The 25,817-nt window shown below is 33.7% G+C and overlaps 1 protein-coding gene across 1 annotated transcript in view; it reads left to right on the forward strand.

The window, feature by feature from the left end:
• The first annotated feature begins 3,034 nt into the window (after positions 1 to 3,034).
• Positions 3,035 to 25,817, forward strand: part of prtgb (protogenin homolog b (Gallus gallus)) — a 32,515-nt gene continuing 9,732 nt past the window's right edge. Inside the window, exons 1-10 of the mRNA XM_058768133.1 lie at positions 3,035 to 3,406; positions 5,007 to 5,294; positions 12,288 to 12,426; positions 12,536 to 12,669; positions 12,775 to 13,071; positions 14,815 to 14,974; positions 15,060 to 15,307; positions 18,204 to 18,368; positions 19,048 to 19,362; positions 22,431 to 22,616. Coding sequence (XP_058624116.1) covers positions 3,340 to 3,406; positions 5,007 to 5,294; positions 12,288 to 12,426; positions 12,536 to 12,669; positions 12,775 to 13,071; positions 14,815 to 14,974; positions 15,060 to 15,307; positions 18,204 to 18,368; positions 19,048 to 19,362; positions 22,431 to 22,616 — 1,999 coding nt within the window. The 5' untranslated portion in view covers positions 3,035 to 3,339. The remainder of the gene's footprint in view (positions 3,407 to 5,006; positions 5,295 to 12,287; positions 12,427 to 12,535; positions 12,670 to 12,774; positions 13,072 to 14,814; positions 14,975 to 15,059; positions 15,308 to 18,203; positions 18,369 to 19,047; positions 19,363 to 22,430; positions 22,617 to 25,817) is intronic.

The following is a 25,817-nucleotide window of genomic DNA, read 5'->3' on the forward strand; positions in this document are numbered from 1 at the left end:
AGGTCATGAGGTCATATCATGCATGACTGCAATGCTCTCTCAATGCAATCTCATCAGCCCTTAACAAATCAACAATATAAATCTATAAAATTTCACTATAAAACCTATGAAATTTAACATATAAATATCAGACATGCACAGGAATTTTTAAATTTTAAAACTTTTATATGACTTTGATTTAGTTGTTTCTTTTTTGTTTGATTTAGTCTTTTTATGTATTGAGAAGGCTCTTTTAAAGGCGCTATATAAAAGAAAGTTTATTATTACTATTATTATTTGTTTAAATTCAATATTGTTAAAAATATTGTTGGTTTAACCAGTGCCTTCATATGTATTTAATATGCTACTAAAAAACCTGCGTACACTGCATAAAATATGTAGTTTTATTGTATGTATGGTATGATTGAGCAAAGCACTTAACGATTAGTTGATGATATTAATAGTAATAACTTGATATTACCTGCATCCAGAACTTTAAATTAAGTTTTAATTTATTTCTTGAAACATAGGTCTCAAATATTAAAATGGAAAATAATAAAATGATATAAATTATATGACATTTGACAATAATAATAATTATTATTATTTTATATACTTATAATACATATATATGTATGTGTGTGTGTGTGTGTGTGTGTGTGTGTGGGGGTTAAATAACTTATTGATTTGAGAAGATCACTGATTATGTTTTTTACTGTTTGTTAAGGGTTTGATCTTTTTCAGTATTTAAGACAGGTTATGCTGTAATATAATATTGATAATATAAAACGCATAATTTTCTCCTTATACAATAAACAAGCTCAAAACTTTAAAAAAAAATAATAATAATGTTTGCTAATGAAACATTTCTCATTTTAGTTTTAGAAGTAAAAATGGATAAAAACTATTTAGACATTTTTAAAAGTCAAACTAATACAAGTGACAAACAAACAAAATAACTAAACTTTAAACAAAAATAAAATATAAAAAATAACTACTTCAAACCATTAATAAACCTAAATTAGTATCTCAGTGATACTAAAATAACATTGTCTTGTGAATACGTTGTTGTTCAAATCACTAACAACACAGATTCCTGACGTATCAAACAGCATTGATAATAAATGCTCTTCTGCATATTCGATCATATGTGCTTTTGGGGGGGATAGAGGTCATAATGCCCAAGCCAGAGGTCAAAGATCAGAGGTTGTGGAGATGGGGGTTCACCCTGGCCGTGGCTCTGACCAATGAGAGCAGGGCGGTCGGTGTCGTGCCTCTTTCCCATGACCCCACACACATTCAAACAATGCTAATGACTTCAGCCCTATTGATCCACAGCCTGCTGTCGAGCGACTGACCGGCTCAGAAAACTACATAGCAGGAGCTGTTTTATAGTACAAATATGATATTCCAGCATAACTTGTCTTGTGTTATTGTGCTGAGAAGGATCGAGCCCTCGACAGAGAGAGAAGACGTAATCAATCAGCGATCGTCACTGATCAATAACTGATTAAATTGAGCACACAAACACACACGTGCATCATCTGCTGAGCTTTATGTTCTGATTCTTCATGTCATAGAGATTTATAAGGAAGTGTTGTGAAATGTATTGAAATCACTATTAAAACATGAATATTTTCTGCTATAGTCATATGTAAGTGCAGCAGAGTTATTATAGATAACAAACTAAAACCATAAACTTTTTTTTTTTTTAAATAAATATTAACTGATATAAAATTAAATATTTAAAAGAAAATTAAAATGGCCAAGGCAACATTTCTCATTTTCATAACTAAATCTGAAATAAAAATGAAGAAAAACTATATATAAATAATAATAAAAAGATAAAAATGACAAAAAAAAATAAAATTACAAAAAAATGGAAAATATAAAAATCAAAAAGTACTCAAAATATTAAGTCATTTTTTATTATATAAAAAACATAAATGTTAACTGGAAAACAAAATAACTGGAAAAACTTATTTTATTTCATTTGGTTGCCAAAGGAACATTTCACATTTTCATTTAGTTTAAATTAATGTACTAAAATAACTAAAACTAAAAATGTAAAGTAAAAATTTAAAAATATATATAATAATAATAATAATAAATAAATAACAAAAATACTCAAATGTACACTACAATTATAATGAATTTGGAAAATATATTAATAACAAGTAATGCAAAATATTGTCATTTAAAAAAAAACAATAAAATCAAAATTAAAAATGATTTCTTTTCAGCTAGTTACCAAGGCAACATTTAACATTTTCATTCAGTTCTTTCAGGTTAACAAAAAAAAAAAAAAACTAAAATATTAACTAAAATTATATTGAAAATGAAAAAAAAAAATACTTTTTTCAAAATAAAAAGTTAATAAACACTATACTAGTTCAGTTACAGTGAGAATACACATGCCCATCTTGTCCTCTGATATAATAATAATAATGCATGTAAACAGAAAGCGAGTGTGTCAGCTGATCTTTCCTATGGTCCAGCGGGGGTCTGACGAGGGTGAAGGGTGTGCAGCTGCTCGCAGGATCAATAAGCACATGTCCTGATGTATTGACTCTTAACATGCCTGCATGCATTTTAAACAACAAATATTTTATTAACTTTCAGAAAAGTGCATTTATGGCAAAATAAAAGAGGAACCTTTGTTTAGCTAAATATATATATATATATATATATGTGTGTGTGTGTGTGTGTGTGTATGTATGTATATATATGTATACACACACACACACACACACATATATTCATTTGTTAGTTTGCTAACCGTGCATCAGTTATGTTGTATAAAATGAAAAAATAATAATAATAATAAAGCCAATAAATGACTTGCTACAACAAATACTATTTTCTTTTAATTAAATTTAGTCTTGAATTTATTTTTTTATTTTTCCTCATTCATTTATTTAACTATTTTAACTATGTATTTATTTATTCGTGCATTCTTTCCTTTCTTTTATAGTTATTTATTCCCTCATGTTATTTCTATATTTAGCTACTGCTGTTTGGATGTTGTTGCACATTTGACAAATAAAACATTTGTTAAAAAAAAGTTTTATTATTATAAGACTTTCGATCACGAATTTGCCGGAACTATGCAAACTTATACTAAATTCATAGATGCAGACTGATGCTATTACAGGTGGACACGATGATAAGTGATGACAGTGTTGCACAATCCTGAACGTGTAATGAGACGTGAATATGTAATGAGGGCGGGGCTTGAGGGACGTGTGACGTGAGCAGCGCGAGCTTCAGCTTCAGTCAGTGATCGGATCTCCGGAGAGTCGAGACGCGCTCCGGACGCGCGCGGATTTTACGCACGGAATGACTGGGAATCGCCGATAAATGGGGTCCGTGAAATGGAAAACACATCAGCGGTTGCTGATTTTACTCTGGGTTTTGTCGTTTACAGGTAAGACGTGCTATATTTACGTATATTTTGACAGGAATCTCGTGCGTAAAGGCTGGAGGTCTCCAGGTTCCGACCTGAATCTGAACGATGATCGTTTACTGTCGCTAAACGACACCTCAGCTTCATCCACATGGGATTATTGGAGTGTTTTCAGTTATTGTTAGATTATTTAGATGGGAATTGAACTTTTAAGTGAATATATTATCAGAATCTGAGCAGCTGCGACAGTCAGACGCGGTGTTTGAGTTTGGATACAAGTAAAAATTACCGTTTTTAACGATATAGCTTACCTATATATGGGGTAGAAAGTTTAATAAGCTTTGTGCTTATTTACTTACTTTTTTGTGAGGGTACCTGAATGAATGAATGATTAACACTTTTAAGTGGTTTAGCCAGTATTTTTAATTTTATTACACCCTGAATTATTAAATTATTATTATTATTTTTATTTTATTTTTATTTTTATGGGGGCACCTGAATTAAAAGAATAAAAAATAAAATAATAATAATAAAAACACTTTTTAAGTGGTTTAGCTGGTATTTTTTAATTTTATTACACCCTGAATTATTAAATTATTATTATTATTTTTATTTTATTTTTATTTTTATGGGGCACCTGAATTAAAAATAAAAATAAAATAATAATAATAAAAACACTTTTAAGTGGTTTAGCCAGTATTTTTATTTTATTACACCCTGAATGATTAAAATATTATTAGTATTTTTATTTAATTTTTATTTTTGTGAGGGCACCTGAATAATAATTAAAAAATAAATAAATAATAATAAAAACACGTTTTAAGTGGTTTAGCCAGTATTTTTATTTTTTATTTTATTACACTCTGAATGATTAAAATATTATTAGTATTTTTATTTTTGTGAGGGCACCTGAATAATAATAATAATAAAAACACTTTTTAAGTGGTTTAGCCAGTATTTTTTTATTATTATTTTATTACACCCTGAATGATTAAAATATTATTAGTATTTTTATTTTATTTTTATTTTTGTGAGGGCACCTGAAAAATAATAATAATAAAAACACTTTTTAAGTGGTTTAGCCAGTATTTATGTTATTAGCCTGCACCCTTAATAATTCGAATATTATTTGTATTTTTAATTTATTTTATTTTTGTGAAGGTACCTGAATAAAATAAACAAATAAAAATAATAATAATAAAAACAAAAACACATACCTTTTAAGTAGTTTAGCCAGTATTTTTATTACTTTATTTTATTTTAGTGGGTGTCATGAATCAAACCAGTTGTAAAAATCTGACTTAATTTGATTGAATCAACCTGACTACATTAAGATGCAACAACAGAATCCATTTCAAGGGTCAGATCAGGTATAAATAGCTTCTTAAAACAGCAACACATGGCCCATTTCACTTTTTATTGTATAAAAACAGCCAAATTCATGAAGAATAGAATGAAAATGCATCAGTGTCCAGCAGGATGATTGTTCTCTCTCAGTTGACCGTGACTAAATAGATTAGATCTATTCAGAGCCTCGCTTGACCAGTATGTTGCATTGTCTGATAAAGCAGAACTTAGTTTCAGTAATGCCAGGTTTTAATTCTCCCCTCCTCTCCTGCAGGTGTTTTTAGCTTTAGTGAGTTGTCCTTCACCATTGAGCCCAAGGACGTGACGGCGTTTGAGGGTGAGCGAGTTATTTTGGACTGTCAGGCTCAAGGCGAGTCGCCCATCGGCGTGCGATGGAGGAAGAACGGCGTCCCGCTTCACGAGAGCGGCCGCGTTCGAGTCCTGTCCAACGGCTCGCTCTGCATCTCCAGCTCAGCGCAATCAGACGAGGGCTTCTACCAGTGTCTCGCACAGAACAGATACGGAGCCGTCCTGAGCCAAAGATCCCGTCTCACAATCTCAGGTACGTATGGATGTGACACTGTGAGCAGAAAACTTTAAATGGTGAAAACAGGCCGTATACTGACAAAAACATGCACAACAAGCCCAAAACCAAAAGAAAAAATTAAGATATTATATTTAGCTTCGAGAACATGAGGCCTAGTTTTGCGTTGTGACATTATTTTAATTAAAAATAATATGTTGCACATCAAATTCTAAGTGTATTAATGCATTTTATAATTATACTTTATGATCAAATAATGTTGCATTCTTAACATAAGCTTAATTTTCTCTTTTTCTGGTATTGAGATGAAATATAATGATCCAGTCATTTTATTATTTTTTCACTTTAAAACAATTTTCATTCTGAAATTGATAGTAAATTTCAGAAAAATTACAAAGAACCATGTTTAAATCCCAAATTCTGCTGATTTTTCTCTTAAAATCGATGTAGAAAATGTGGAAAAAAGGCACATGTTCAGTCTGGGCCTTATACATGTAAAGATCTGAATTGAATATGAGTGATTTAACTGTAGTTGTATTATGTTTCTGTCTCTAGATGGCTATAATAGAAAGTTTTAATGCCTTATAAGGGGGCAAAATATTAAATAATATTCATAAAGACTCAGGATGTGCTCTGACTCAGGCACAAGCAGATTTTCATATTGAAAAATAATGGCATGTGGCATCAAATAAAACATTAACCTTTTTTAATCCCCAATTCTGCTGATTTTACTCCCAACATTAAGGTAGAAATGTTGAAAAAGGCCACATGTTCAGTATGGGCCTTATACATGTAAACCTTTGAATTAGAAATGAATTGCATTGATGATTGAACTATTGTTATGTGATGTTTCTTTCATTGTATGCCTATAATAGAAAGTCTTAATACCTTATAGGGGTAAAATATTGAATAGTCTTCAGCAAAAGAGCTGAAAGTCTGACTCATGCACAAGCAGATTTCATGCTCGCTCATGCTAGAGTTTCAGCTGCGTCATTGGCAATGCGATTGTTTCCTGGTCAGTTACTCGCAGGAATCTGTTAAAGGCTAATGGCTGGCGTCTTTTGTCCCACGTGGCCCCGGCTGCCCTCTGATGGGGGCAGAAAAGGCTCTGCTGTGGGACGTTTGTTCAGCCATGAACCTGTGGACAGAGAAACAGCTGTGCCTATTGAACTGGCTCAGGCCTGACCTTCACAAAGAGACCAGAGCAGTTCAAGCTCAGCTGAACGCTGCTCCATACGCTCCTGGATCAGGGACAACAGGGAGAAACTTCTGATGGGGAAGATATCGATGGTGATGTGAGGTTTGGGGTTGGGTTTACATCACACATTATGGGCTATTTCTAGTGATAGACTAATAGATCAGCCATTATTATAGTTAACTAAAACTAAAACCTAAAAAAAAATAATAATAATAATAATAAAAATATAAAAAATATTTAAAAATATAAAAATATACTAAAAATTAAATATTAATAATAATAATAAAATAAAATTTAATTTAAACTAATTTTATCTCAGCTAGTTGCCAAGGCAGCATTTCTAATTTTCATTTAGTTTAACTTGGTGTGCTAAAATAACTAAAATTAAACCTAAAATAAAAATGAATAAAAACTATATAGACATATTTAAAAAATTAAAAACAGTGTCAAAAACCCAAGAAAGTTACTAAAACTTAACTAACTAAAATTAAATTAAATTAATACAATAAAAAAGAAAATACAAAATACAAAAATTAAAATGTATTCAGAATATTAATAAAAATATAATATCTGAGTTATAGCACTATTGGGCAATGCAATTAATCAGGTATTATTACATAAATTTCAATTGAATTTCAATTGATCAGCAACACCTGGTAATAACTCAAATAATATAATATAATATAATAATCTGATATATATATATATATATATATAGCTTTTGTAATTAGCTGATATTATATATTATTAATAGATATTATTAGATTATTAGATGGTCTAATATACCAGCCAATGCGATTAATCAAGCATTACTATTTTGAAATGATATAATGTTATTATTACAAGCATAAAACTAATAAAATAAAATAAAAACAGCATAAATCAGTAACTGTTAAAATAAAATAAAAAATATCTGCTCTCTAGATACTGTTATTTGCATTAGCTATGGGAAACATAATAATAATAATAATAATAATTTTGGTCAACCTTTAGTTATTTGTTAAAAGAACAAATCATTTTCATTGCTGAATTATAAATCATATACATAATACAGCAAAGTCTACTAAACAAAATAACCAACTATATACCCAAGATGCCTTTGGTAAGCCAGCATGTGAAGGGTTAAGGTTTGCCTCACTGGCCGTCTGTCCAAAGGCCGATGGGAGAGGTCAGAGGTCACAGGGGTTGTGGGATAGGCTTTATTCTGGCCTGACTGATGCATGAGATCCATTCACTAATGTTGGTCAATAGAGGAGCAGCCGGGGTTTTGTTTGAGCCGTCAGGCGCTGGAGGGGTTTTAAATGAGAGATCGAGATGAACAACAGTTGAAAAAGTGCTTTTCAGGGAACAACTTGGTAATGTTGATTTCGTTGGTAGTTGGATGTGAGATCTTGGTTTTTGTCTGTGATTTCTCTCTCTCTCAGATGAAATAATGCATTTATTTAAGATCAAGTTTAAGTGAAATACAAGTCGAAAGTCAGATGTGATTTATGAAAATAACAATTCAAAACACATGCCAAGAAACAAAATCAAAGTTGCATAGAAATACAGCCAGGGTTATATATAGTTAACTAAAACCAAAACCACAAAAACATTTACTTTGATTGGCATAAAATAAACTTTAAATGAATTAAAATAAAATATATTTAAAAAACACATTTTATTTCAGCTGGTTGCCAAGGCAACATTTCATTTGGTTTAATGTGAGATGCTAAAATAACTTAAATAAATAAATAAATAAAATACAAATTAAAATCAAAATAGAAAAATAAAAATATTCGAAATATTATTAAAAAATATAGGCCTAATAGTATTTCAATGATACAAATATAAAACTTAATGTTGTCTAATATATGTAAATGTAATGAAAACATGCACATTTGACCCAAGAGCAAAACTGAAAAACTATGTTTTGCTTGAAGAAAACAAGGCTTGTTTTTGCATTTTAATACAAATTAAACACATTACGCACTCAATTCTTTCTATTGTAAAGCTTTAATCATACTTCATAATCAAATGATGTTAAATGCAAAAAATAAATAAATAAATAAACATTTGGATGAAATATAATTTATTAACAGGTTAATATTCACCCATATAGTTCCATTTATTGTCTATATTCCTCATTTCACACTAAAAATGGTATCAAACTCTTTCATCTCAAAGTTAAATGTTAGATTTGTCTTTCTAGGGCTGGAAAAGAACTATGTTGTTGGTATTTTAACAGCATTATTACAATCTTTGTATAAATTGCATAAAATCACTGTCCGTTTGCATCCTAAACACATTTAATCAGAGTCTCTGACTGGAATTGGGTGGACAGACGGACTTGACTGACCTGTGACCTTTGGCAGGACACCTTTGTGCTGTTTGACCTAGGCATTGATCTGGACTTTACAACCCAGCTGACCACACACACACACACACACACACTAAAGAGGCCTGATTTAATACTGAGGGTTTGGCTTTTTCCCCTTTTCATTGCTTTTGTGTGTTGATTTCACTGCTTTCAGCACATATTGACAAAACACTACCGCAGTATTTACTAGCGCAGTACCATGACATATTTTGAACTTTAATGTAAGTATAATAGGAATGAATATGGTGATCTTGCAGTATGAAGGCATTAACGTGTGTTTTTGATGGTTTTACACTGAATTTTTGACTTTCTTTAAATACTGTCATCTGTTTGAAGGTTTGGATATCAGATATCTGAACTTTCCTTCTCTGAACAACAACAGCTGTGTAACCAGTTTAGCTTAACGTCTGTAGATACAATCTTTAAAGTAATATCGACGCTTTCAAAAAAAAAACTACTGAAGGTGTGTGTATTTAAGTCAACAAAGTAATACGCTGCAAAAATGATTTTCTATTTTTGTCTTATTTTCCAGTACAAATGTCTAAACTTGAACGGTAAAACGTCTTTATCAAATTTTATGCTTAAAATAAGAGCAAATATCTGCCAGTGGGGTCAGAAAAATAATCTTATTTTCCCTTTGCATAATCTCAGTTCATTTTGATACATTTGTCAGAAAACATTTTGCTTGCATTTGATTTAAGGATGTTTAGATATTTGTACTTGAAAAATTATATATATATATTGTAGTGTAGAAATATGTATGCATATAATATATATTACAGTGTAGAAATTGAAACCTGCACAGGCTACACTGATTTTTATTTATTTATTTGGACTTTTCCCCTTTTTTATCTATTTTATTTACCATGAGAGAACAGCAGATTGTCGGTTAGTGGTAATTATTTTTTATTTTTTTAGGACTTTTCCTGTCATTTATTTGTTCCTTTTTTCCTTCATTCATTTGTTTGTTCTGTTTTTGCATATTTTTCTGTGCAAAATAAATGTTTGTTCATGAGTAGGTAAAGGTAATTTTGAACCATACACTAATGGGAATTTTAATATTTTATTTTAATTAAATTTTCTTAGGATTTTTCCTTTTTTGTATTTTTCTGTTGAAAGTAAATGTTTAATTTGGTCATTTTGAATTGTGTCACTATAAAGGGAGAACAGCACATTATTTGTTTAACGGTTAATGGTTATTCATTTTATTTATTTTTATTTAATTTTTTTTGCAAAATAAATGTTTAATTTGTTCACAAGTATATGTCACTATAAAGGAAGAACAAGAATTGTTTTATTTTATTTTTTAGGATTATTCCTTTTTGTGTGTTTTTCTGTGCAGAATAAATGTTTAATTTGTACATGAGTAAGGTCATTTTGAATGATGCATGCATATTATTTGATTAACTATTAATGGTGATTTATTCATTTATTTTGAACCGTTTGCACACTCTAAATGCAGTTATTTGATTGGTGGTTAGTGGTAATTAATCCGCGTGTGTAAATAAAGGAGCTTTTTAATTCCCTTCATCTTCACTGAACACCAGCGACGTGCAGGATTTTACCAGCAGATGAACTTTCATTGATTACCTTTAGAGCATTCTGGCTGGAACACGAGGGGGAGGAAACCCAGTGGCTTATGGGTAAAATGAGGGGCTGGTGTCCCTCGAACCACTGAGTCTTTATGTTATTGTTTTTAAAAATGTGGAAAAATCCTACTGTTGTCCTAGTGCTGCTTGTGAAAATGGTGAAGAAACAGACGTGTGATCTGTGTATTGATATGTGCTGCTCGTTTCATTCATTCAGGGGTTTCAAACCTCATTTTACACTTTATAAGCTGCATTATGAGTCTGTTCATTGCCTACAGTAGCATGCATATTGACACACTCGTTTCAGATGAGTGTCATTGATTCTCACTGATCTATAAAGAGTCGTTATTCACTGTCATTGGTCCATTGATTCATTGATTAGAGCAGCTGTTTATTATTGGCTACTGTGCACTCTGGCCCTTAAGAGACAACCAATCACAGTTAAGATCTGTCTGAGTGCTCTATGCTGTAAGCTTCATATAAACACAGCTAAATGGGAAATCATTTCATTTCATGTCTGATTTCATGCCTTAACCCTCAAGTTTATTGGCGACAGCATCTCGCTGGCTGCTGAAAATGCATTTAAATGTGTGTTTAATATGTAGGAAGCTGATAGAGCAAGTAAGGGAGGATGGTCAGATTGTCTTGTGTTATTGGTTTGCGTTTACTCATCTTTCAGACCTCATTATTGATTATGGCGGATTCGTCTGTGTCTGTAAACTGATTAGTTTTGAAGCGATTTATATTGATTTTGAAGGAAAGCCAAGAACTTTCACTATTTGCTGTTGATGTTGGTCCAAAAAACTGCTAGTCTATAGATCTATATAGCTTAATATAGCTAGATCTATATTCAATTCTATATTGGCTTTATTTGATTTATACATCAAACCAGTGTTATTTTAGTATCATTGAGATACAATTTTTTCTGTTTTCATTTTAATTTTGGTTTTAGTAAATGTTTTATTTTTATGTAGTTTTTATTTTATTCTTTATTTTATTTATACATCAAGTTAAACTAAATGAAAATGGGAAAAGTTGCCTTGACAATTAGCTGAAATAAAATAAGTTTTGTTTTACTATATACACACACAGGTCTATATATATATATATATATATATATATATATATTTTTTTTTTTTTTTTTTTTCATTTAAGTTTATTTTATTTCAAGTAAAAATAAATAAAAATATAATACAATTATAAGTTTTATTCATATTTTGAATTAGTTTTTATTTTTATATTTTTACATTGTTTTTCTGTAAACGTGTCTATATATTTTTATTAATTTTATTTCAGTTTTAGTTTTACTCATTTTAATACATCAAGTTAAACTAAATGAAAATTAGAAATGTTTCTTTGCAAATAGCTGAAATAGAATAAGTTGATAAACACAGGTCTATATATATATATATATATATATATATATATATATATATATATATATATTTTTTTTTTTTTTTCATTTAAGTTTATTTTATTTCAAGTAAAAATAAATAAATAAAAATATAATACAATTATAAGTTTTATTCATATTTTGAATTAGTTTTTATTTTATTCTTTATTTTATTTATACATCAAGTTAAACTAAATGAAAATTAGAAATGTTTCTTTGCAAATAGCTGAAATAGAATAAGGATACGCTTTTTATATTTTATTTTCAGTTAAAATGTATTTTATTTAGATTTTTTTTATTCTTTTTTGTTTGTTTTAGTTTTAGTGAACTATAATGATCCTGTTGTGAACCATTTATATCTTTTTTTTTTCACTCAGAAATATGTCACATGGACATATAAAATGATGCAATGTTGATTTTGGACATGCAAAACTTTGTTAATGATTTCTGTCTCTTCCACTGACTTTTACAGATGTCCTGTTGTTCATTACCCACCCGGTCCATGCTGAAGTCAAGCTGGGCTCTGTGGCCAGATTCTCCTGTGCCGTCAGTGCATCAGCGGTTATCAGCTGGGAACTCAACCAAAGATCTCTACCTCTGGATTCAGACAGGTGTGCAATTCAAAATCCAAAATATGCTAAATAAATTACATGCTGAAAGCCCTCAGTTTGAGTTACCAAGTAATGTGTTTAATTGTAAATGTACTTTTGCTTGTTTCAGAATCACTGTTTTGCCAAATGGAGTGCTGCAGATCCGCGATGTGACAATGAGGGATGCTGGGAATTATCGCTGCTTAGCAACAAACATGGCCAGTCGAGTCAGGAGCCGAGAGGCCGAGCTGACCATCATCCCAGGTCGGTTCGTGTTTGTGTGAGGATGATCGGTGATCGTTATCAGATCCATTTCTGGAATAAAGGAAGCAGTAGCTTGCCACTGAATCTTCCCTGTTCTCTGTCCAGTGTCGGGTCTGAGGCCTCTCATGAAACCACACATCATAGCAGGACCGCAGAACATCAGCGCCGGGCTGCGTCAGTCTGTGGTTCTGGAGTGTTTGGCGGAGGGAAACCCTCGGCCGCTTGTGTCCTGGAGCCGGGCCGACTCTAAACCCATAGATGTGTCTGGGGCCAGAGTGCTGGGAAACGGGAACTTGATCATCTCTGCCGTTAAAGCTCATCACAGCGGCACGTACCTGTGCAGGGCGACGACACCAGGAACACGCAACTACACCATAGCGGCTGGAAACCTCACCGTACTCGGTAAGAGATGTCTGTTGGAACCGATGTGTCATAAACACTTCTCAAGGGCTCTGTACACCAAAAACGATAACTATATTAACATTCACACCAATAACAATAGCTATATTAATGTTCACACTTTACCGATAACCATATTAGCATTTACATCAAGAATAGAAACATTAACGATAACTATGTTAGTGTTCACACCAAGAACGTTAACTCTACCGATTACTATATTAGTGTTTACATCAAGAATGAAAACTTTAACGATAACTACGTTAGTGTTCACACCAAGAACGTTAACTTTACAGATAACAATATTATCGTTCACATTAAGAACAGTAACATTAACGATAACGATATTAGTGTTCACACCAAGAATGTTAACTCTACCGATAACTATATTATCGTTCACATTAACAACAGTAACATTAACGATAACAATATTAGTGTTCACATCAAGAATGATAATTTTACAGATAACTATATTATCATTCACATTAAGAACAGTAACATTAATGATAACGATATTAGTGTTCACACCAAGAATGTTAACTCTACCGATAACTATATTATCATTCACATTAAGAACAGTAACATTAATGATAACAATATTAGTGTTCACATCAAGAATGATAATTTTACAGATAACTATATTATCATTCACATTAAGAACAGTAACATTAACGATAACGATATTAGTGTTCACATCAAGAATGATAATTTTACAGATAACTATATTATCATTCACATTAAGAACAGTAACATTAATGATAACAATATTAGTGTTCACATCAAGAATGTTAACTCTACAGATAACTATATTATCATTCACATTAAGAACAGTAACATTAACGATAACGATATTAGTGTTCACATCAAGAATGTTAACTCTACAGATAACTATATTATCATTCACATTAAGAACAGTAACATTAATGATAACAATATTAGTGTTCACATCAAGAATGTTAACTCTACAGATAACTATATTATCATTCACATTAAGAACAGTAACATTAATGATAACGATATTAGTGTTCACATCAAGAATGATAACTCTACAGATAACTATATTATCATTCACATTAAGAACAGTAACATTAACGATAACGATATTAGTGTTCACACCAAGAATGTTAACTCTACCGATAACTATATTATCGTTCACATTAAGAACAGTAACATTAATGATAACAATATTAGTGTTCACATCAAGAATGTTAACTCTACAGATAACTATATTATCATTCACATTAAGAACAGTAACATTAACGATAACAATATTAGTGTTCACATCAAGAATGATAATTTTACAGATAACTATATTATCATTCACATTAAGAACAGTAACATCAACGATAACAATATTAGTGTTCACATTAAGAACGATAACTTTACTGATAACTATATTAGTGTTCACACCAAGAACGATAACATTAACGATACTAACTATTTTGCCATTCACACGAAGAACAATAACTATATTTTCACCAATAACCATAACTATAGCGACAACTATAATGATAACCATATTAGTTTCCACAGCAACTCACAATAAACTTCTTTATATTGTAAGCGCATGCAGCGGTTCTGTCGTGTGCTGCTTGAGCAAGTCAGATGGATTCTGATTGGCTATCAATGTTCTGAAAGTGATTCCAACGACATCTTTTATTTGTATTTATAGTTATCGTTATAGTTATTGTTCTTGGACAGTCCTGAAATCTTTGTTCTCACTGCATTTTCACTCATTTTTTGCAGTTCCGCCGACTCTAGTAGAGAAACCAGAGAGTCAGACCCGACCCAGAGCTGGTACGGCCCGTTTCAGCTGTCAAGCCGAAGGGACACCTGCTCCCCGAATCACCTGGTTAAAGAACGGTCAGGTGATCCACTCCAATGGACGCACCAAGATGTACAACAAGTACGTACAGACAAATACCACCAGTAAACCTCTACCAAACATCATAATCTGTGTAATACTGACATGTCCCTTCACTGTGTGCCAGTAAACTGGTGATAACCCAGATTATTCCGGAAGACGACGCCTTTTACCAGTGCCAAGCGGAGAACTCTCAAGGTTCGGTTGTGTCCATGTCTCGTCTCATCGTGGTGCTTTCGGAGGACCGTCCCAGCGCACCGCGTAACATCCATGCTGAAACCATCTCGAGCTCGGCCATCTTACTCGCTTGGGAGAGACCGCAGTACAATGCACATAAAGTCATCGCCTACTCTATACACTACATGAAGTCTGAGGGTAAGTGTTTGAAACTGGCATAAAGTAAAAAAAAAAAAAAAAGCTTTTACTGTTCTAAAAACAAATTTGTGGGCAGTATTTTTTTTATACAAAATTATACAAAGGTTTGTACAAGCATACAGGTGCTGGTCATATAATTAGAATATCATCAAAAAGTTGATTTATTTCACTAATTCCATTCAAAAAGTGAAACTTGTATATTATATTCATTCATTACACACAGACTGATATATTTCAAATGTTTATTTCTTTTAATTTTGATGATTAGAGCTTACAGCTCATGAAAGTCAAAAATCAGTATCTCAAAATATTAGAATATTTACATTTGAGTTTGAATAAATGACCATCCCTACTGTATAAATTCCGGGTATCTCTTGTTCTTTGAAACCACAATAATGGGGAAGACTGCTGACTTGGCAATGATCCAGAAGATGAACATTGACACCCTCCACAAAGAGGGTAAGTCACAGAAGGTCATTACTGAAAGGTGTGGCTGTTTACAGAGTGCTGTATCAAAGCATATTAAATGCAAAGTTGACTGGAAGGAAGAATTTGGGTAGGAAAAGGTGCACAAGCAACAGGGATGACTGCAAGCTTGAGAATACAGTCAAGCAAAGCCGATTCAAACACTTGTGAGAGCTTCACAAGGAGAGAACTGAAGCTGGAGTCAGTGCATCAAGAGTCACCACGCTCAGACGCCTTCAGGAAAAGGGCTACCAAGCCACTTCTGAACCAGAGACAACGCCAGAAGCATCTTACCTGGGCTGTGGAGAAAAAGAACTGGACTGTTGCTCAGTGGTCCAAAGTCCTCTTTTCAGATGAAAGTAAATTTTACATTTCATTTGGAAATCAAGGTCCCAGAGTCTGAAGCAAGAGTGGAGAGGCACAGAATCCATGTTGCTTGAAGTCCAGTGTGAAGTTTCCACAGTCAGTGATGATTTGGGCTGCCATGTCATCTGCTGGTGTTGGTCCACTGTGTTTTCTGAAGTCCACAGTCAACGCAGCCATCTACCAGGAAATTTTAGAGCACTCCATGCTTCCTTCTGTTGACAAGCTTTATGGAGATGCTGATTTCATTTTCCAGCAGGACTTAGCACCTGCCCACACTGCCAAAGGTACCAAAAGCTGGTTCAATGACCTGTGCTTGACTGGCCAGCAAACTCGCCTGACCTGAACCCCATAGAGAATCTATGGGGTATTGTCAAGAGGAAGATGAGAGACACCAGACCCAACAATGCAGATGAGCTGAAGGCCACTATCAGAGCAACCTGGGCTCTCATAACACCTGAGCAGTGCCACAGACTGATCGACTCCATGCCACGCCGCAGTAATTCAGGCAAAAGGAGCCCCAACTAAGTATTGAGTGCTGTACATGCTCATACTTTTTTTTTTCTTACTTTTCAGTTGGCCAAGATTTCTAAAAATCCTTTCTTTGTATTGGTCTTAAGTAATATTCTAATATTTTGAGATACTGATTTTTGACTTTCATGAGCTGTAAGCTCTAATAATCAAAATAAAAAGAAATAAACATTTGAAATATATCAGTCTGTGTGTAATGAATGAATATAATATACAAGTTTCACTTTTTGAATGGAATTAGTGAAATAAATCAACTTTTTGATGATATTCTAATTATATGACCAGCACCTGTATACAACTCACAACAAGTACAAAAACAAATAAACATTCATAAGAATATGTAAAGTGAATTCATGCCAGGGGTAAAATTACAACAATTTAAAGTAACAAAAAGCTTCATAGGTCTTTCTTGCTTTTTTGTTCTTAATTTTATCTAATGTAGTAGGCTACCATTTGTTTAATCTCTTTTTATAAAATGTTAAAAGTTTGGCTTAGCTTCCATTTTTTCACACGATTGTGATATTTTCCTAGTAAAATAAGATTTGTGAGCAGTATTGGATTTGAAGATGTTAGAAACACACGTCATTGTTGTCATGTGGTGAATTTGGCCAATCGTGAAACAGCTGTGTGGTCATCAGCGCTCCTGCAGTCGCTCTGGAGAAACTGCTCCAGCTGAGTGAGCCGGCTGCTCTCGAAACGCTCTCGCGGTACTTTGATGCCACATGTGACAGTGACGTGGCGTTGGCGCCGGTTCAAGTCGGACAAATTTTCTAACCGGCATGCACTGCTTCAAGTCAGCCGCCGGTCAGTTTTCATGGCGCCAAACCTCTTATCTGCCTCCACTTTTGAGTGCCACGCCCACATTTCAACATCCAGTCAACAACAGTTGCATAGAGCCAATGTCCTGCCTTAAACTCCGCCCCTTCAAGCTCACACTCACCCACATCCACTTTTGAGTGCCACGCCCCACATCTTAACATCCAGTCATCAACTAAAGCATACAACCAAGCCTCACCTTAAACTCCGCCCCTTCAAGCTCACACTCGCCCACATCTTTACATCCAATCAACAACGGATACATAGAACCAAGCCCTGCCTTAAATCCCGCCCCTTCAAGCTCACGCTCACCTGCCTTCACTTGGTTTTTGATATAATTCATTGGGTTTGTGTTAGGAAGCCCTCAAAGCAGGAATGAAGGGAATATTAGCAGGATTGTGTCTCTGTTCTGTATTAACAGAGTCGTTAGAAAGAGACATGAGAAAATGGTTTAAAACAAACAGAGGATACACTTTAACTTTTGTTCTGATTTTGTTCCCAGAAAACATTGCTATTGTGGCTAAAGAATGTTCAGAACTATATGGTTGTGTCTGGTTTCTATTCATTCAGTTTGCCCTCAAGATAAAACTCAAATCTAATCTGCACCTGTAATCTAACTTGATACCAATCAAAGTGTGAGATCTCAATTGTCTCCAGTATTGTGGAGAATTCAAATTGACTGAATTAGAAAAGGCACTGATTATAGAGTCTATACTCGCAGGACTAAACAACGAAGAGTATCAGGCTGTGATCGGGAATGACACGACCAGCCACATCGTGGACGATCTGGAACCAGCGCGAAACTACACGTTTTATATCGTTGCCTACATGCCGATGGGTGCCAGTCGCATGTCGGAGCAGGTCACGCAGCACACGCTGGAGGATGGTGAGTCTGTGGACTTTTAGACCAGTGTTTCCCAACCACTGTGACAGGTTGTCGGGTGTGCCATGGAAAATTATAAAAAATTAGTTATTATTTTAAATCAGTGCTATTGGTCATCGTTATGTCTGTTTGTAGGTTTTATAAATATTTAACCAATGAAAAGCATTCAAAAGAGCTTGTGTCTAAACCTTGTAACGCCATTGGATCATCAAATTGTCAGTCAAACCTCATAACTCCACCCCCGCCACCATTCAGAATGAAGTGCAGCGACGCGCAGTTTGAAGACAATATCCTGTGCATTGCGGTTTATCTTTTAAATCATGAGATTTTGGCCAAATGTATTAAACAACAAGAAAAACTCAGCACCCATATAGCTACAATAAACTTTATAACCTGTATACTGATGAAAACGTAATGCGATTAATTTACTGCCTCAGATGCAGTCGTTCTAATTACGGACAAAATACCAATTCTGACGATGCATTGTTTAATTATTGGGGGGAAAAAACGTTCCCCTCTTTCTACCTTTTTTTTTCAATGCTTAGTGGTGTGCCGTGGGATTTTCTTTACTTATCAAAACTGTGCCGTGACAGAAAAAAGGTTGGGAAACACTGTTTTAGACGATTCCCAAAAGTTACATTTCCCAGAACACTTTCACGTAAAATGTGTTTTTGATCCCTAGTGCCCCTCCGTACCCCTGAGTTGAGCCTGACGAGTCGCAGTCCCAGCGACATCCTGGTGTCCTGGCAGCCGCTTCCTCCCAAACTCAGCCGCGGACGTGTTTCTGCGTACCGTCTGTCCTATCGTACGGCCACGGACGAGCAGGTAATCTCTGTCGAGCTGCCCGTCCCGAGTGAGAACTGCACCCAGTACCTTCTGCAGGGTCTGCAGCCCGACACTATCTATTTGATCCGAATGTCCGCGTCGACCCGAGTGGGCTGGAGCCAACCGTCCGCCTGGAACTCCCATCGCACGCCCAAAACATCCAGCGCCACAGGTGAGAGCACAATCTACCTTAATTTGGCTCATAACTAGGGGTTAAATTGGGCCGGGGCCATCTGGGGCCTCACATAGGCTTACCTTGGTAACTCATCAGAGGACTTTCCTCTTACATTATCAACATTATAGTCTATAGTCTTTGCTCATTCTTACTAATTCAAGCAGCGATGCGACACATATGTTGCCTATCGCTGAAAGGAACCCAGTGTCTTCAGAAAAGTTTCGATTGCATTTTAGATTTATCTGATAAAGTAGCGTTCATGAGCACAACACTGCTTTGTTTACAGCCGTTTCTGGGGAAACCGTTATATTTTGATGTTCCAAAAGCGCCTCCTACTGGCAGAGAACCAAATTTGATTTTCAATAAGCCTGTCTCGTAGCAACATCGTAATAATTAACTCCCTCGATTTAGTAAATCGTGGCCATGTCGTACTAATTAATTTCCTCACTTTAGTGAATCAAGTCCACATCATACTACTAATTTGTTTCCTCGTTTTAGTAAATCGTGGCCACATTGTTCTAATTCATTGTCTTTACTTAAATAAATCGCGGCCACGTCATAGTAATTTGTTCCCTCGTTTTAGTTAATCATGGCCAATTAGTACTAATTTGTTGCCAGTTTTAGTAAATCGCGACCATTTCATACTAATTCACTTCCTCATTTTAGTAAAACGTGGCCATGCTGTACAAATTTGCTTCCTTGTTTTAGCAAATTGCAGCCACTTCGTACTAATTAGTTCCCTTGGTTTAGTAAATCAAAGCCACGTCATCTTACTTTTTTCTCTAGTTTTTATCAATTGAAACAAGGGAACATGCTATAACAGTTGCCACGAATTTACTAAAATGAGTAAAAAAAAAAAAAACTTAATTTGTGGAAATTACATTTTTGTCCGCATGTCATGTGCGGGGCTCCATACAACTTCTATCCTCTCCTTCTGGTTCATGTTAAAATCTAAAGAACCTTTTTGCACTAGAACTTTTGATGGAAAGAAAAGGTTCCATAGCTGTTAAAAATTCTTCTTGGGATGCCAATAAAGAACTTTTATTGTTAAGAATGTAGCATATGTAACCTTCTAGATTACCCTAGCAACTGCATAGCAACATCCTAGCAACCAGCCACAACTTTTTGGCATTCTGGCAGAGAGTTCTGCATGGTCGACTCACCACTCTCATTTTCTTCAGAAGAAATTGAGTTTTATTTAATGCTGCTTTCAGAAAAGGTCCGACGATCTCTGTAAGCCGCTGAAGTGGGCAGCTCAGACCGTGACAGATGCATTTGGCTTTCAGGACTCGGCTTTGTTCCGGCATTCTGTTTGTTACTCGATGACCCTTGACCCCTGCTGTCAGTTAGGAGTTGAGAGACGGCTCAGTTTCGGGTAATAAAGGGATCGCTCTAGGCAGCCTAAAGAATAGACCTGTTTCAGAAAGACGAAGGTGACGGGTCCCCTAAATGGCCTTTATTTTCTCTTTCAGACTTTTCTGATGGATATTTGCTCTACCGGATCTTTCTGTTATCTTTAGTTGGATGGACTGAGAGTGATTTGCATTTATACAAACTCATCATGAACTTGTCTGGTTGAAAACAGAAAGTTTTGGGATTGAATATGGGCGTTAAAGTGGCTTTGTTTGAGAACTCATCAAAGCCTTAATAATTAAAACCGACTTGAATTGATGGTGGAATGTCTCTGGTTGAGATGTTGTGTTGAAACGGATGGTATTTATCTATCCTTGACTGCACTGCGCTAAGCATTGTTACTTTATAGATTTGGATCTTACATGTTTTCCACTTTGGAAAAAGCGGTTTCTCACTTCATGTATTGGTTCAAGACAGTGTAGCAGAACCGTGTGCAGTTTAAGAAAGTAAATCGGATGTGTCTCTCTCTGAACTGTAATGTTTTATTCTTTAAGTAGGAAACCTGCGAACTGCTGTGTTACTGATGGAAATATGGTGTTGCATATGTTAACAGATCTGCTGAATCAACTCTGATATCACATTGCTGAAAAACATTGATTCCAACCTAATGTTGTGAAAGTTTGAACTCTAAGTCAAGTCACATTGATTTAAAGCACAGTCACAGAAATATGTTGCATAATGATGCTGTGAATTCTGTGAAGTCCTCATTTAGCATTCGCATTTAAAGCTTTATTTAGAAAAACATTTTATAAACATTTTCTTTCTTAATAAATGTCTGTGTTTTTGTTGTGCATGATTAATCAAGGGAAGGCAGATTTATTTATTAGATGTTTTTATTTATTTATAGCACAATTCATGCAAATAATTCAAATTGGTTTACTAAATAATCATAAAAGGTTCGAAGGAATTAAAAATAGCAAAAATGATGGGTTATTTGAAAAAAAATTTTTTATAATAATTTTGTAAAAATTTTGCTGATAAAATCAAGGTCGTCTGGGCAGGGAAAATGGGATTAACTTTAATATTAATATAATTCAATATTTAATATAAGTTATTTAATATTACAACTTAAAATTCAAAATGTAGCAGTAGTATCATTTAGGAAAAAAAGTATATAAAAGTATTTTATGCAATGTATTTATACAATGTGCATTTAATACAAATGGTAATTCAAATTGGTTTACTAATATTCATAAAAGGTTCATAGGGATAAAAATAGCACAAAAAAAAATGAAAATGAAAATTGAAAAAGTCATTATAAACAAGTTATTCAGAAAAAAATATATAATTTTGTAAACTTTTTTTTCTCCGCTGATGAAGTCAAGGTCATCTGGGCAGGGAAATGAGATTTAGCTTTAATATTTATTTAATTTAATATTTAATATAGGTTATTTAATTTTATAACTCCATTCTTCAATTTCACTCCAAAATAAGTAATGTTATGAATGTTAAATTCACTTTGTTTAGCCATAAATGTATGGTGTGGGGTTGTATCAGTGCTGTTTTATTAGTGGTGTTTGAAAGTTATGTAATCATCGCTATTACTAGTCATTTTTGCCTGGCTGACAGTTTTTCCTCAGAAAACATACAGGTGTATTTTTACTCTGCAATCTGTACAGAAGTTGATTTAATGTGTCTGTTTGTGCCTTCAGTGCCTCCCGCCCCAAACCTTGAGCTTGAACCTCTGAACTGCACCTCAGTGACGGTCCGCTGGCATCCGGCTCCCAGCGACGCTGTCCTCCAGGGATACAAGCTGTCCTTTCACCCAGACGGCCAATCAGAGGACTCGGTTCTCCAGCTGCCCCCACATGACCACCAGCACTCCATCACAGGACTCAGTGAGTGACACACATGCAGCTCTCGGTGCCTTCAGCCTCACTTAAAGGATTACTCCACTTCCAAAATCATTATTTGCTGATCATTTACTCACCCCCATGTCATTCAAGATGATCATGTCTTTCTTTCTTCAGTCGCAAAGAAATTACGTTTTTTGAGGAAAGTTAATTCTCACAATTCTGACTTTATATCTCGCAACTCTTGAGTTAATATCTCGCAATTCTGAGTTAATTCTCACAATTCTGAGTTAATTCTCACAATTCTGACTTTAATATCTCGCAACTCTTGAGTTAATATCTCACAATTCTGAGTTTATTTCTCGCAATTCGGAGTTAATTCTCACAATTCTGAGTTTATTTCTCGCAATTCGGAGTTAATATCTCCCAATTCTGAGTTTATTTCTCGCAATTCTGAGTTAATTCTCACAATTCTGAGTTTATTTCTCGCAATTCTGAGTTAATTCTCACAATTCTGAGTTAATTCTCACAATTCTGACTTTATATCTCGCAACTCTTGAGTTAATATCTCGCAATTCTGAGTTTCTTTCTCACAATTCGGAGTTTATTTCTCGCAATTCAGAGTTAATATCTCGCAATTCGGAGTTAATATCTCGCAATTCTGAGTTTATTTCTCGCAATTCGGAGTTAATATCTCACAATTCTGAGTTAATATCTCACAATTCGGAGTTAATATCTCACAATTCTGAGTTTATTTCTCGCAATTCGGAGTTTATTTCGCAATTCAGAGTTAATATCTCGCAATTCGGAGTTAATATCTCGCAATTCTGAGTTTATTTCTCGCAATTCGGAGTTAATATCTCACAATTCGGAGTTAATATCTCACAATTCTGAGTTTATTTCTCGCAATTCTGAGTTTATTCTCACAATTCTGAGTTTATTTCTCGCAATTCTGAGTTTATTTCTCGCAATTCTGAGTTAATTCTCACAATTCTGAGTTTATTTCTCGCAATTCTGAGTTAATTCTCACAATTCTGAGTTTATTCTCACAATTCTGAGTTTATTTCTCGCAATTCTGAGTTAATATCTCCCAATTCTGAGTTAATATCTCCCAATTCTGAGTTTATTTCTCGCAATTCGGAGTTTATATCTCGCAATTCTGACTTTATATCTCGCAACTCTGAGTTTTATATCTCACAATTATGAATTTATATCTCGCAGTTTGGAGGTTTTGTCTCAGATTTGTAAATTTATTTCCCACAATTTGCTTTTTTTTTATATCTCACAATTCTTCTCAGAAATGCAAGTTTATATCATAAGGATTTTTCTTCTGCGAGTTCTTCTGCGTTTATATCTTGCATTTCATCTCAGAATTATGAGGAAAAAAAACAGAATTGTGAAAAAAGACGTTGAAATTACCTTTTTTTTTTTTTTTTAAATAAGCTTTCATAAATTCTAGTCTAAATTACCTGCTTAAGACATGTACATTTGATTAATCTGAAATGAGGAATCAGCCTCAACATATTTGAGAAATCATTATTATGTTGAGAAATCAACATATTTTTACTTGTGCTGAAACCTAAAACTGGACAAGGAAGTATTCCAGAGTTTCTTTTAGCATCTTTCTCATGTTTGTGTTCACCAATCAATAATTGGCCTTCTTCTGTTGGCACTTATGCACGGTCGCCCTGTCCGCCGCATCCTCGGCTTAGTACGTGTCACGCAGTTTCCCCTCAGGGTCAGAGGTCACCGCCCAGATGTCTTCTTCCAGCTTTCCCAGCATTCTCCATGCCCGTCTATTGTGTTTGGGTTTAAGGTCGGCCAGAGGCCCATGAGAGCGACCCTCCCCCGTCACCCTACAGCTGGACACTTACCGCAAACAAAGGATTCTGGGATTGGACTGAACTGGGCAGAAGTGACCAAAGAGCAAATCCGAGTTCAATCTCCCGATGGAGTGAAACTGTTTGAATTGGTTAGGGTTAATCTAATATTTAAATGGGAGATAAATCCTAAAACTTTCATTTTTAAAGAAAATTATTAAAAGTAATTTGACTAGAATTTCCATATAGGTGTTTTTCAAATTTTTACTGGGAAATAAATTAATTTTCTAATTTTCTTAAACAATGGATAATTTTTAATGGGGAATAAGTGTTTTATTAAGAAAAATTTGTTGGTAATTTGATTAAGATTTTCATATGGAACATTTTACCTTTTGTAGTGGGAAATAAATACATTTTCTAATTATCTTAGAAAACATCTACATTTTTAAAATGGGAATAAATCTTAATTCACTTAAAACCTTTTTTTGTTTTAAGAACATTTGAGTAACTTACCTAGCATTTCTGAATTTTAATTGGAAATAAATACATTTTGTAATTTTCTTAGAAAATATCTAATTTGTAAAATAACAAATAAAGCTTAATTTACCTAAAACTTAATTTTTAAGAATATTTGTGATTAATTGAATTAGAATTTACATATAAATAGAAAAGTTTTACGTATCTAATTTTTTTACTGGGAAATAAATACATTTTCTCATTTTATTTGAAACTGTTTAATACTTTAAATACAAAATAAATCTTAATTCATTTAAAACTTACATTTTCAAGAAAATTTTTAAGTAATTTCATTAGGATTCCCATATAGATATAAATGTTTTATCTTTCTAATATTTTACCGGGAAACTAATAATATTTTACATTTTCTTAGAATATTTATTAGAGCATTTCCAATTATTTAAATAGGAAATAAATCTTAATTTACTTGAAAATTCTTTTTAAAGAAAATATACGTATGAGTAATTTGATTAGGATTGTCATATACAGTAGATCTTTAACTTTCTATAAAAAATAAAATAAAATAAAAAACCTATGGAATTATGATGGAATATGAATTTGAATTTGAATTTGATCAAGATTTGTAAACAGTGATTTAAAAAAAAAAATAATAATAATTTTTTTTTAGTTTTCTCAGAAATGAAAGACCTAAACATTCAGCATTATTTCAAGGCCTGTTTTTTACAAACTGGTTGAGCATGAAGTTTTATCTGGGTCTGGCCCCAGACTTCAGCTCATAAACCTCTCGCCTGTGACGGTGCCCTCCGATCTCTGACCCTTGACCTCTAGAGGCTTAAATACTCAAAACCCCCAGCACTGCACACACTGATCAGCTCTTCACATTCTCTCCACTGTTCAGGCTGACCGATGTAAAACGTAGATAAGTTTCCAAACACGTGCATTAAGTCCT

The sequence above is a fragment of the Onychostoma macrolepis genome, chromosome 25, assembly GCF_012432095.1.
Source record: "Onychostoma macrolepis isolate SWU-2019 chromosome 25, ASM1243209v1, whole genome shotgun sequence".
Lineage (NCBI taxonomy): Eukaryota > Metazoa > Chordata > Actinopteri > Cypriniformes > Cyprinidae > Onychostoma > Onychostoma macrolepis.